Source organism: Xiphophorus couchianus, chromosome 6, assembly GCF_001444195.1.
Source record: "Xiphophorus couchianus chromosome 6, X_couchianus-1.0, whole genome shotgun sequence".
In the NCBI taxonomy this organism is placed as follows: Eukaryota; Metazoa; Chordata; class Actinopteri; order Cyprinodontiformes; family Poeciliidae; genus Xiphophorus; species Xiphophorus couchianus.
Window position 1 is genome coordinate 5,930,547 of NC_040233.1, and position 14,376 is coordinate 5,944,922.

The 14,376-nt window shown below is 40.2% G+C and overlaps 1 protein-coding gene across 2 annotated transcripts; it reads right to left on the reverse strand.

The window, feature by feature from the left end:
* Nucleotides 1-345: 345 nt before the first annotated feature.
* On the reverse strand, nt 346-13,593 carry LOC114147230 (ATP-dependent zinc metalloprotease YME1L1-like). Of its 2 annotated transcripts, none has more exons than XM_028021836.1 (18): nt 13,382-13,593; nt 12,927-13,061; nt 11,482-11,668; nt 11,257-11,355; nt 10,897-11,006; nt 10,142-10,292; nt 9,984-10,067; nt 9,586-9,738; nt 8,484-8,636; nt 6,359-6,491; nt 6,158-6,220; nt 5,955-6,067; nt 5,049-5,204; nt 4,347-4,498; nt 4,124-4,250; nt 2,727-2,800; nt 2,563-2,649; nt 346-2,470 (listed from the first exon to the last, which is right to left on the reverse strand). In XM_028021836.1, the coding sequence occupies exons 1-18, from the start codon at nt 13,412-13,414 to the stop codon at nt 2,327-2,329; spliced, it is 2,154 nt and encodes a 717-aa protein (XP_027877637.1). In that variant the 5' UTR covers nt 13,415-13,593; the 3' UTR covers nt 346-2,326. The 2 variants fall into 2 exon arrangements, with proteins under 2 accessions (XP_027877637.1, XP_027877636.1); XM_028021835.1 differs by having other exon boundaries at nt 9,586-9,759.
* Between the last annotated feature and the right edge of the window lie 783 nt (nt 13,594-14,376).

Sequence of the window (14,376 nt, forward strand, 5' to 3'; positions counted from 1 at the left end):
TAACTGTGATGGATGTACTGTTTTGATCATTTTTGTTCTGCTCTTAAAACAGCAAACAAGGATTTTTTCACTGAACAGGAAATATTTGCTGTAGTTTTCTTTTTTCTCTCCCCTCCAGGGGGTCTTTTTGTGGGCTCTAGTGTCCCTTATATGAAGGTAGGCTGACAGGAAAGGGGGGAAGACATGCAGCAAATATCGCCGGGTCCGGGAATCGAACCCACGACGGCAGCGTAGAGGACTCAAGGCCTCCAAACGTGGGTCGCGCTTTTCCCCTACGCCACCACGGCACGCCCTGCTATAGTTTTACAAGAAGAAATCGGCCACTTTCCTTTTTTTTTTTTTTTAAAGATTTTATTTGGAGTTTGTTTATTTCTGCTGCACATAATCAGTCTTTATCACACTATGAAAGCGATCTACAGAGGGGAGCCTTTCAGAGAGTACAGAGCATAAAAGCATTCCTATACATTTATATACAGGTTTCCCACCACTGAGTCGTATATACATGCCAAGCAAAGCTAAGAGATCAAGAAACAGAGAACGTGTAAAACTGAGGCCAACGCCAAGAAAATATTGCTAACTCTGTTGATTATGGTATAGATTTAAATAATGGACTGCTCTAAACTTGGCGTATGCTCTCAGTTGCCTCAGATATGAACCACAATAAATTAAAAATGTCCAAACATTTCCAGAGTCGCGGATTTTTGCTTCCAGGTTCAGTTTTAGCCAGCCTGATACATTTCTTCACTGGTGAAAGAGTCGCTTCTCCGTGCCGAAGAAATCTTAGCTTCCAAAGAGAAAAATGAAAGACACGTCTGCAGGAGCAAACGTGGGCGGGAGATTTGTCCGCAGTCAAGAAGAAGAGAGACGCAAAGCGGGCCTTTTTGGTTCGTCTTCGCTTCGCACGTTTGTAATTACAAGCAGACTAGCGTTTCACTCGGAGGCTTTCCAAAAGCCAAACGAAATAAATAAGGATAGTTTTGACTTTGAAATGAGAAAATAAAGTGCACAGACAGTAATGCACTGAAGTAAAAAAAAAAAAAAAAAAAAGGCTCGTTATGCAATCACCCAAAAGGACGCCTTTACGATGGAGGAGCAGATACCAAAGGAAGGAAGTGTGGATATTTATGACACGCCTCTTCAAACACTAAGATGGAAAACATGGTGGCTGATGTCTTTTTGCGCTATTACCTGATCATTTTTACTGTCTTAGTAAAATCTCATTTAGTGTACCTCCCTGTGCGCTAAATGAGGCTTCATCCACTTTTAAAGTGGATGAACCTTTAAAAGTTCATCCATACATTCATGAATCATTACAGGTGAGGACAGACGTGGATAAACGATTCAATTGGATTCCTCTTTTATGGCAGCAGCATAATCTCATGCTGAAAATAACAATAAGAAGAAAATCCTGCCTACAATTTGAGTTCTATTTATTTTAGCGAGAAAAGGAAAATCCCCCAAACAAAATCATCATCCATCTAAACAGATGACATTTTAAACAAGACAAAGTCTGAATTTTGTAAGAATGGCTCATAATTTCTGGCATTTTTTTGTGCTGGTTGGTTTCTACCCTGTTTACGTGACTTGATGTTTATCTAATTTATTATGGAATAATAATAATAATAATAATAAAAGTAAATGCGGTTAGGAGACAAGAATTTGCATCCATTTTTAAGAACTCTTTCATCAGCAAAAGTGTCACCCTTAAAATAATACAAATAAATATCTAAACAACAGAAACATCAACCGCCTGCCCTTGCTTAAGCAAAAAAAGTATATATATATATATATATATATATATATATATATATATAGATAACTTTAATAATAATAATAATAATTCATAGGGCTGTAAAAGGCTCCCTGACACTCCAGGATCTAGACAGTCTGTGCCAAGATCTCTCTCCAATATGTCATTGATGATTGAGTTCAAATTTAATATTGATTATTTTCCTCCCACAGAATAAATACAAATAAATTAAAGTTGATGTTTGTTTCCCCTACAAATTTCAATGTGAGATTATGACCCTGCCATAAAAGATCTATTTATTTAAAGGCGATCCACACATCGGTACCATGCGGCTCAAAAAGAAAAGAAAAAAAAAAAGATCTGCTGGTATCGGAACGCACGATGACGACGATGATGAGTCTTTGCTTTAAGAATCAACGCGAACTGTTTGGGAGGTTCCACGAAGTCACCAGGATATAAAGTGGAGCACTTTTTTAAAAAGGAGACACTGTGGATGGATGCCTCTGATTTAATTCTCTTTAAAATTGACCCATCCCTCCCGCCCCCGTTCATTCCCCGGCTGTGTTCCTGCTGGTTTTATCTGGTCTCCAGCGTTTTGCCCTCTAGGACCAGCTGAATCTCTTTGGCGTCCAGCGTCTCGTACATGAGCAGAGCGTCGGCCAGGTTCTTGTGCTCCTTGGCGTGAGACTTTAGCAGGGATTTGGCACGCTCGTAGGAGTCCTAAAAAAAAACCCAACAAAAACAAAACAGGTGTTGCACAAGGCTAACAGGAGCAGAGAAGGTTCATATGTTTAGATTCGATTGACGTAGACCTTCAGCAGAATCCTGACTTCTTGCTCCACAGCAGCTTGTGTCTCCGGACTTTGGGCTGTCAGGTCGGAGTAGGTCATCACGCCTAACTGAGAGGCGGGGAGCGGAGTCAGAGCGCAAATAAGCACGACGTTTTTCTGCCGCCAGTTGAAAGTTTTCGGCTTACCTTCTCGCACATCCCGTATCTGGTCACCATCATCTTAGCAATCCTGGTAGCGCTATCGAAGTCGTTCGATGCGCCTTAAAAAGGAGAAACGACAACACCTCGTTTACGTCAATGCCTTTTGAAATATCGCATTAGAAAAGGTTGATGGAAACTGCAAAGCTCAACATAGCTTCCTCAATTTTGCAAAAATGCCATCTTGAGTTAATGCGCGAAAGGTGAGATGGGAAGACATTTGTCCGATAGGTTCTGATATCAACTAACTTCCCCATCCACTAGTGGCTGTGTGCCTTACCAGAGGCATGGAAGTCCAGCATGGAGGGGAGAACTCTCCATTTCTCTGAGATGTGCACATCATGCTAGTTTGCCACCTCTGCTTCCTGTTTGCTACAGCCATGCGAATCGTCAACATCTGACGAAATTACGCTTTGTGTAGCCTGGTTGATTTGCTCCAAACCAGCAGAAGGAAACGCCTAAGTTTAATCTGTTTTTTTCTTTAAAAAATATATATATGGGCGTGCCGTGGTGGCGTAGTGGTTAGCGCGACCCATATTTGGAGGCCTTGAGTCCTCGACTCCCAGACCCGACGATATTTGCCGCATGTCTTCCCCTCTCTCCCTCCCCGTTTCCTGTCAGCCTACTGTCATATAAGGGACACTAGAGCCCACAAAAGACCCCCTGGAGGGGTAAAAAAAAAAAAAAAAAAAAAAAAATATATATATATATATATATATTCCAACATTTAAAAAATTTACTCAAAATTCCTAAGACAATTAGATGGAAACATAGCTACACTAAACATTAGGGCGATATGGCATAAAAATTAAATCTCTTTAATCAATTTATTTCCCCCCCCCTGTTTTCTTTTCTAAAAAAAAAACCAACAAATAACAGAAAACATTTTCAAAAAGTGAATTTTAGTTCAATCATTCCTTCTGCGAGTTGGATGGGAGGTTATGAAAAAATTTTGTTCAATTATGAAGATGTGATTTTACGAGAATTACGTCTTAAAATGACAAGAAAGTTGCTTTAATGACAAAATAGCTCGGATAATTAATTTTTATTTTTCATGTCGAAGCTCTTGTAACATTACCATTTCATTCTCCTAATATTACGATTGTATTCTTGTATAATTATGACTTTACTCTCCCAATCAACACAGAGAGTTGACTTGAATTCAAAGTCCAAACAAATAGAAACTGTAAAACGCACTAGTCAAACAAGATGGCCGCCCTGGGGGCGCCGACAGCATTCTGAAGTATGGAAACAAAAAGAGTTCTTTGATGGAAGAAAAATAATCCAGATTTACCAAAAATTAAATAGTCATAAAGCTAAAAAATACATTTATTAATTTATAAAATTGGTCTATCGCCCAGTCCTTTAAAGGTGCTGTTTCCTACCTGTTGTGATGTTTTCATGGCCAAAAATAATCTCCTCTGCCACACGGCCGCCCATACTGACGTCCATCTGTGCCAGAAGCTGAGAGCGAGTCTCGCTCCACCTGTCGTTCTCCGGAAGCATGGACACCTGGAGGACAGAGAGACTCTCAAATGTTTACATCACGCTAAAAAAAAAAACCCCATCGTAGTTCAAAAGAAAAACACTAGATCTGGATTCCCCTACGTGTCCCAAACTCGGGCCTCTGGGCATGATGGTGGCCTTGTTAATCGGCATGGCGTCTTTGGTGTAGTACGCTACGATGGCGTGACCAGACTCGTGGTACGCCGTGATGAGCTTGTTCTTCTGGTCTATTTCTGCACTCCTTCTCTCAGGGCCTTGAAGAAAAAAAAGGAGGAAGACGAGGACGTTCAGGGTCTCCACTACACGTAATTGATGGCGGCGCTCTGTCACAGCAAAATAAACACCGCCACACCTTCAGTATTAAGCCTTTTTTTGTTTTTTCACGTTAATATAGACATGCATGCACACTTTTACTAACAACAATCAGACTTTGAAAAGAATTTAAATATCATGGATCGTTAATATTTTTGCCTGTGAAGATGGCTACTGTGCGCTCACTCTGAGGAGTGAAGTAAAACTAGACGACAGTCCGAAGTAGAGGGAAAAAATTCATTATAGTGATTCAAAGAGCCCTGACACACAATACCATCTATAAATTAATAGCACAACAAAAAATGTAATCGTTATGACACTTAAATCCAATTTGCATAATAAATTGGAACACGGTGTAGTTTGGTCTTCATGCCTAAAGTTCCAGGTTTTGAAGGCCATCCTCCCTGGTCAGCCCACCACCACCACGGTTTAAGAATGTCCTTGAGGAAACTCTGACTACGGTCTGCAACTACGCTGCGCGGTGTTACACACCCATGAGGATTTTGTCTTTAGCGAACTCCAGCTCCTTCATGGTGACCATGTCTTTGCCATCGACTGCTGCCTTCAAGGCGGCCTGGTTCACCAGATTTTCCAGATCGGCGCCAGAGAATCCGACTGTTCCCCGGGCGATAACATTGGCTTCAATGGCTGCGGACAGAACAGAGAACAGGCGTGTAGTCGAGGAATTGCTTGGCTGTAGTAGTAGCAGCTTTGTTTAAATGCTTTATCTTACTGTATTACTGTATCACAAAATACTTGGGTGCACAGAAAGTGGACATAAAATGCTTTACGAAAGTGTTCAGGCCTCCTGAGTGAATATTTTTCAGAAAAGCCTTTTACAATTACACCTCTGAGAGTTTGGGGCATCTTTCCATCGCTTTGCACATCTACAAACGTTAAGTTTTTTCACCAGTTAGACTAGATGAGAACAACTATGAGCGTCAATGTCTGGATTTAAATCCAGACTTTGTGTTGAACATTCTAAATTATCTAAACTAATCAGTTTTGGCTCTGACTCAATGTTCAGAGTCGTCTTAATTCATCTTCGCACCAGCGCTGACCAGCTTACCTTTTGAATGTTTTATTTAAGCAGCCTTTCTCAATACGCCTGGGATGCTTTTGTTACCAGGGATTTGAATTAAAATCAGTTCAATAAATGCAGAAAAATTTGAAACAATTCAGAAAAAAGTCTGCATTTATTTTCTTCTTTGATACTTTGCTGGTAGTTTCTGTTTTATTCCCGGCCTCGCTGCCCCTCATGCAGATGTGCTGCACTCTGACCGGACGAGCCCCCGCAGAGAAAACTCCGCCCCCTCATCTCAATGTGAACATGAAATAACAAGAGTGTGAAATAATTTGACTCGAATGAAGAAACGCCTACAGACACCAACAGCTCACCTGAATCTACTTTGATCTTCTTCAGGTACCAGTTGAGAATCTCCTTCCGTCCCTTGACGTCTGGTTTGGGTACGGTCACCTGCATGTCGAAACGCCCCGGGCGGATCAGCGCGCTTCGAACACAAACACAGAAACAGAGTAAACGTACAGCTGTGCAGAACCCGAACGGCGGGCACCGCATTACCCAGAGACATAAAACGTACTTATCCAGAGCCTCTGGGAAGTTAGTTGCTCCAATGATGATCACCCCCTCATTAGGTTTAAACCTGTAATAAAAGCTGGTCAGTGTCTCTGGGGTCATTTTCTGATTGGCTTGAACAAATGCTTAGCTTGGAAGATGGGAGATTTTTTTAAATAAAAACGAGCCAAATTAAAAATATGTAGCCGACCGTTTCTGAGATTACCCGTCCATCTCGGCAAGCAGCTGGTTGATGGTCTGTCTGGAGTAAGGGTGCATAGGAGACTCGATCCTTTTCCCTCCCACGCTGTCCAGTTCGTCGATGAAGATCACACACGGAGCGTTAGCTTTAGCCTCCCCTGAGAAAACAGCAGGTACATCTAAATGAATGCCTGGGGGGAGGGGGCGTTTATACGTTACCCGTTGAAGTAAACAAAGCTCCAGGGATTGACAATCACCGTGGCTGTGATTCATAGAGACATGATGGTACAAAACACAACTGCAACGATTTTTCTAAATAAGACTTTTCTGCATAATTTTGAATCTAAAATTTACTTCCTGAAATCCACAAAGGCTCAAGAAAAAAAATAAAGAAACAATCGAATGTATACGCGTACACTACTTGTAATATGGGGTTAAATATCTTATGGACATAGGCCTGTCACGATAGTAATTTTTGCTGAGCGATTAATTGTCTCAAAAAATTATTGCGATAAACGATAATATTGTTTGAAGACCTTTTTACACTGATGTAATGGAAATGACGTAATCATGCATGTGATTTCCTGCCAAAGATAGATACACATTATTTTCAAAAGAATATTTAACACTGGAGCTGATAAACAAAATAAACAAAACAACCAAAAACAAAATGGATTCTCAGTCTCCATTAACAAAAAATGTACTTGATAAAAACTAAACAGCATGAAGCCAAAGTGGAAATAAATACTGCATTCAACCAAAAGAGTGCAGATTATGAAGTCTGTATATTATGTTGCCCTTCAGTAATAATTAGATTTAAATAGAGAAGATGGGCACATTGACTACCTGATGCAATAGTTCACACTACATGATTTTTTGCTCCTATTTTTCCCCATACAACAATCTTAGACTGTTGGTCTTCCTAAGATTGTGTGGTGTGTTACCGTAGATCGTCGTTGCCGCTCCGATCTAAATCAGGGGTTTGTCCCGACTGGGAGCTTTAACTACACCTGTTGAATGTGACAGGTAGCCAATCAGAAAGCGAGGATTCTCCTCCGTGTTTTCTGAGGGGAAATTACATCGGGGAATCCCAAACAGCTGACACAGCGCAACCCGAAGTCCAGCGGACGTGGAAACAACATTAATGTTTATTCAACATGCAAAAAATATAGAAATGACAAGAGGAGGAGTTGGAGCGAAATTGCTACCGCAGTTGATAAACCCGGTAACTTTTCAGCTGTTCTTCGTTAACGTGACGTAAATAGGTTCTAATGATTTTCATTCAGTCAGGACTTTACACTGACACTAGCCACATGCATTGCAGGTAGATTGTAGTAAAGCATTAATTAATGCCTGGTTTTAAATTTAGTTCACTGGACTTGCAGCCATTATTTTGTGCCCATTGTTGGACACCACATGGCAGGATCGAACCCGATCAAACCGTTATACCAAGGATTTCTGTCGGGTAATGTGTGGTCTGTCAGGTTTTGAAAATGGGCCGACAATCGGCTGACAACTCTAAGATCCTGTAGTGTGAGCTGGGCTTTACACTAAGGAAATAAGGAAGGGAGGTGTCAGTGGAGAGCACCGGAGTTGAGCCTTTTTTCATTCGGTGTCATCAACAGAAAGAGAAAAAGGTCGGAAGAGACGATAATGCCGATAATTGAAATGACGTCGATAGTTTTAATTTATCGTACGATTAATCGATTTATCGTTTATCGCGACAGGCCTATATGGACATTTAAAATTTTAATTCAAATTCAAAAGTGCTTTATTGAATTTCCTTTTCAAAAATTAAAGCTTCAGAATGTAACTTTTATTGTGCTTTTTTTTTTTTTACATATTTGTTAAAACTGTCACCATGTTGTGACAGTTTAATACAGATAACCTGTGAAAAGACAGATTTTCTCCACTTCCTCCTTGTGCTGCCATAACCAAACACAACCAATCAGAGCCGAGGGAGGATCTTAGCACTTTCAATCATCCTAGCGTACGTGCTGGTTAAATGTTCTAATGGTGGAAAAACCATTTAACCGTTTAAATATTCCAGCCTCAAAACAAAGACGCCCGATACAACTGATATGATATCCATGTCCATGATGGGAGTGAGTAAACGTCTTTAGGCTCCCAAAGAAGGAAAAACTACCCACTGAAAAGGTTCCTGATGCGACTCGCTCCAACGCCAACAAACATCTCGTCAAACTCTGAACCAGAGGCGTAGTAAAACGGCACGTCAGCCTCTCCGGCCACGGCTCGGGCCAGCAGAGTCTTTCCTGTCCCTGGAGGACCAACGAGCAGAACGCCTAAAATAAAAACAGAGACGGAAGAGAAAGTTAAAGTAAAACAAATAAAAAGATGCCATAACTACACCTGTTACCAATAAATTAAAATGAGCTCCATAGTTTCCATTCTAATGATTAATATTTTTTGAAGGGAAACAATGTTTACAGAGAAATCATAATTTTATTCATAGGTTTGATTGACTTTTATTTCCATTTCGTTTATCGTTACTGGTTGTTTTGCTTTTTATTGTGGATGTTCAATTTTGTGAAGAAAACCTCACACTGCGACTTGAAGTTTTCAGAGGGCAAACTTATCAATATATTAGGGCTGCAACAAATGATTATTTTAGTAATTGATTATTTTGGCTCTTAACTGGATAAAAATTGGCAGACTTTACAGATTTTTCACTTAACTACTTAAGTTTGTTTGGTTTTTTTACACACTATTTGAAATACATTAAAACTTGCAAATAATTCAGTTACTTTTGTGCATGAGGACATCTTTTCTCCCCAACATGCAATAACATATCATGCCTTCAATGAACGTTTAACCAAAAACAAATATATATATATATACTGTCTAGTAATCAATTTATTTTTTGAGTTTTTAAATGGATTTAGAATTGTATTTATTTATTTTGCTACAGAATTTGAACCAGCTGAGTTCTGGGTTGAAAATATTAAAGAAAGCTTTTCATCAAAACGTTTTTCACCTTACTATTCTTTGTGCAGTTTTGGCTACATTTCTGCTCTGACTGTGTTGTTCTTTGAGAAAATGATGTGTTTTAGAATCTGTATACTCCCAAAAACAATTATTCGATTACTAAATTGGTTGATGATCATTTCAACAATCGATTAATCGTGACTAATTGTTTCAGCCCTAAAGCATTTCACTTGAAAACGGTCTCAAAACGGCATTATCGTTTATCGCAATATCTGCACGGACCGTTTTTCACCCGTGACTTCTCACCCTTTGGCAGCTTTCCTCCGAGGGCCGTGAACTTCTGCGGGTTCTTCAGGAACTCCACCACCTCCTGCAGCTCGTTTTTGGCTTCCTCGACGCCCTTCACGTGCTCGAACGTCACGTTTTTCATCTGCACCGGGTCCACGGCTGAGTCCAGGCCTGTTGTTGTTCGGAAGCGCACTGTCCAAGTTCAATACAGCACAGGAACGTTATCTAGTCAGAGCAGCGAGCGGCTCAGTGGTGCATGGAGCTGAAGCTGAGCTCCGTGGAAAACGTTTACACCCGATTTAAGCCGATCAAGCAGCTGAAGCCCGGATCGAAAATGTGAAAGTAATTTTGCGCAACTGGGGGAAAATAAAACAAAAACAGAAAGAGAAAAGAGGAGAGGAGAGGCGGGCGTTTACCAGATATGAACGGAGTCTTGGAGATGCCGTAGAGCCCGACCAGAAGCAGGACCAGCAGGAACAGACGAGTTCTCCTCAGAGAGTCTGAACAGTCACAACAGAACCATTTTAGTTCTGGTATCAGCTTTTCTCTCGGTTGGATCAGGAGTGCAACCTGCCTTGGGTGCGCTGCGTCAGCGCCTGAGCTTTGAGGAAACCCTCAGCGAAGCCCCTCTTGAACGCCTCCTGCTGTCCATCAGGTATGTTCTTGTTCCTCACCAGACCGTCCAGGCTATCGGCGTCCAGCCCCTTACCGCGCGTCAGGAAACCCTGTAGAGAAAAAAACCCCCCAAAAAACACGAGACTGAGTAAAACTAAGAGAATTTTTTGTTTAATTACGAGAAAAGATTCATAATATTAGAAGAAAAAAGGTGCAATTTTACCAGAAGAACATCTTTAAATTTCAGGGAAAATTTTGGTTAAAGCTTGGATAATTACATTTTTATTTTTTGTGTTGAAATTCTCACAACTACTACCTTTGCAACTAGTACCAATATTACAAATTACTACTTTGTTTTCCTAATATTTCAACTTTATTCTCGTATTATTTAGATTTCACTGTCATGACTTCTTTATTGTAGGATAATGACTTATTCTCAGTCTGGTCCTTACATTCCTTTGTAGAGTTGATCTGAATTCAAAGTCCGAATAAATAGAAGCTGGAAAACTTGCTTGTCAAAACAAGTTTCCGCTGAACAATAGATACCCAATAAGAGCAATGGTCAAAAAAAAAAAAAAAAGAAATTATCCCAAAAATCTGAACCATTTTGGACAAATTATTTGGAACGTTTTCAAAAACCAAAACTTTGATTCATCGATACAACTGATTTACCGCCCAGCCCTACTTGGTGGGAGAGTATCCTTCAGAACCCACCTTGATAAAAGACGGTGCGAAAGTCTCGGAGTCGGCAGGCCGTTCGAAGGCCGACTGCACTCGCCTGGTTTTGGTCCTTAGAGTTTTGAAGCCTCTGCTCTGAAACATGGCTTGAAAAAACCGATACAGTGGTGAACAAACTGGGTGAATTTCTCACCAGATGAAACCAGGTATTCAGCTATTTGTAAAATCACATGTATGTTGAAAAACTAACACTGCATATTACCTCCAACAGACATCGTTGAAACATGTTGGTGACAACATGTGACAACGCAGAACTTTGTAACTAATCCGACTTATTAGTCTCTCAGTGATCACAGTTGACTAAACCGCTCATAAATGCAACTAATCAGCAATTACCTGGCCAGTGTTTCAGCTCTGTGCAGACCGTCTGAAGGGGAGACTGGCGCTTGTTTAAGTAAACAGGAGGCGTCAGAGGCAAGGCGCCCAACGAAAAGCCTGAGCAAAACAGACGACAACAGCTGTCTGTTAATTGTGAGACAACGAGATGAAAACACCAACAGGCTGCTGAGATAACCGATGAAAAACAAATTTTTTTTTCTAAATAAAGCAGTTCGTTTTCACCGTGCTTGTTGTGGAAAAAGGAGTGAGAGGAGAGGTGCGAAGTCCTCCATGCCGACTGTCCCCAGGCCGGATGGGGCACCTCCTGCGGGCTCAAGCGTGGCAACACCTGGCTCACCAGCTCGTCCAGCTGCTGCTTTCCAAGGTCGGACAAACCGAGCTCCCGGAGGTTCCCGGCGGACAGCGCGTACTGAAAAACACGCGTGCAGACGACACGGAATTTGTGTTAGGGTTCAAGAACAATTGGTTTTTGTTAAAACAAGGAGTGCAGAGCTCTATGACGCAATCTGATCTAAAGGAGTAGTCCAAAAGACAAAAAATAAAATCTGAATGTCAGAATGGTTATTAGAGTTTGACAGATTTCTCTTCTCTACCCTGAATATTTCCCCACGTTTAGATTAATTTAACTTAACGGGTTGCAGCTTTTGATTGACAGCAGCACTCTCATACTGTTACTAGAAAAACCCGTCAACATTTGCAGTAGTTTTATATTTGTGTAGACTACGGTACATACATGTTAAAACAAGTAAAAGAAGAAACAACAGCTTGTACTTGTTTTCTAATTCAAATTAGGTCTTGATGTTAGAAACAGGTTACAAAATTACTGTTATATTTGAGAAAATAAATATCTTTTCGCATCATCAGGCTGTCATGATAATTTTTTCCTGGCAATAAATTGTCCCAAAAGTTATTGCGATAAATGATAATGCTGTTGGTTTGAGGCAATAATGGCTTAAAAATGCAAGTCTGCTCTCTTAAACATCCATAAACTTTAATTTCTAACGGACATTTGACACAGGAAGCGGGAGACGTTTTAAATGTCCAACATAAATAAACAAAATAACAAATAAAATGGATACTGAAATCTCTAAATGAAATGCAAGGCTGAAGAGATCTGTCATCCACTATTTGGTAGAAAATTATGCATATACAGTAATCAAATATTATGCAAATGGAAATTATCGAGCTTGTTTGAATTGATCATGCGATGAATTGATTTATTTCTTATTGCAACAAGCTTGGTTATAATTCATTCCATTCGTTTCGTCTCGGCATCTTAGTCACCAACACGTCTGGTGTCGGAATCAAGGGAACTTGATGAGCCGAACACACATTACTGGCACCCAAAGTATGAATGATTATGATTTGAAATAGCTGACCATAAGTTGAATCCAAACAATTCTCTGCAACTATGAGTGAATACATTGTGCAACTTTTTATATATATATATATATATATATACACACAATTCCAGACTTGAGGAGGAAAAAAACAAATCAGGCACATCTCACGAAAAGTTAAATCAAAATCTCCAGCCAGACGATCAGAAACAAATGAAAGCCTAATCTTGAAGCACAGCTTGTTTAATGTGACTGAATCCAACTTGTGGCTGACGTCAGACGATATTTGAACAATTTAAAGTCGCCCAGAGTTGTTGCGTTATATACCTCTGTACGGTGCAGATCTGCATCCGGGGCATGTTCCTTTTGCTTTCTCGACGTGCAGGTGGCACTGCTGCTGCTTCCCACTGAGCTCTTCAGGGGGTGAAGGATGTTGATGAGGTGACTGAGAGGTAGAGTCACCTGCGGTGATTCAAACAGCCACGATCAAAACCCAGTTTGTTGTCCCAGAGTTCTGTTAAAAGCTACACCTGAAACACGCGACGTATTCCGCGTATTACTATTACTCTATGTGGTGAAGCAAGGCTGGAATAGTTTAAATGTATGCCAAGGCAGAATAGGAAAACTTATGCACAATTGTTGAGTGTCCTTAAACGTCCACACAAACTAATATGGTTTCATTAGATAAGCAGCAGGGTCTGACCTAGCAGGCAAAGCCCAGCTGGGTAGGTCAGAAACAAAAACAACAATGCTAAAGCTAGCTCGGCCTGCTTGTTTCTTACCTGTGGCTGGACAGACATTGATAAGGAAAACATCCTCCGCTAATATGCGCTGCAGCAGCTCCAGCAGTCTGAGTCACTTTATATCACTGTCCCCGAGAGTTAAAGGCGTCCGTATGTTCCCCTCGGTTTCTCCGCAGCAGGCATAGCAAGTTCAACTGCGAACTTCGGCGGAGCAGCACTGACACCGGTTGGGGGGGTAATAAACCGGATATGACGTCGCCGGTGTTGTGGCAACCACAACAAAAAAGGGGGTCCCTGCAGAAAATTATTTTGTTTTGATTAGTTCCGTTGGTTAAGAAAGTTGAAAATAATGGAGAATCCACTCCAGTACATTCTGGAAGTGAATTTAAAGTGGTGTTTGTTTGAACAGAATAAATTGTTGAGAGTTATAATGGTGACGGAGTAGTTGTGTTATGTTGTTTTTTTTTTCTTGGCCGACGTGTTTTCGTTGTTGAGATATTGCACAGTTAGACAATTATTCCCTGTGGTCTTTAATTCTTTGGATGCGATTTTTTTTTTGTCTTATTTGTTTACTTTCAGACAATTGTTATGATGTGTAATCATGGAAACAAGGTATTGTTTTTAAAACTGGGAAAAGCTAAGTAGGGTTCAAAAAAATGTACATAAAACCGGATCTATGACGCCAAAATCCAGAGCAAGTGAAACGGAACTACAGAAAATAGAATTGAATATTGATATACTATCAAATAAATATAGGCCCATTATTTTGTTAGGACATAATTTGGAACAAATTTGTCTACAAAATACTTACACAACATACTAACATAATAAACAGAAACAGTAGAAAAACGAAATAAATGTGTTTTCATTTTCCCCCTAAATATAGTGCAAAAAATTTTAATAATTTAAGAACAAAATCTTTTGTGAGATAGAGGTGAGAAACTACATTACAAAAATAAAATAAAATTTCAATAAGCAATGTGCTGTTGTTGATGTTATCGACAATATTTTTGGCTCAAACGGCTCACTGCTAC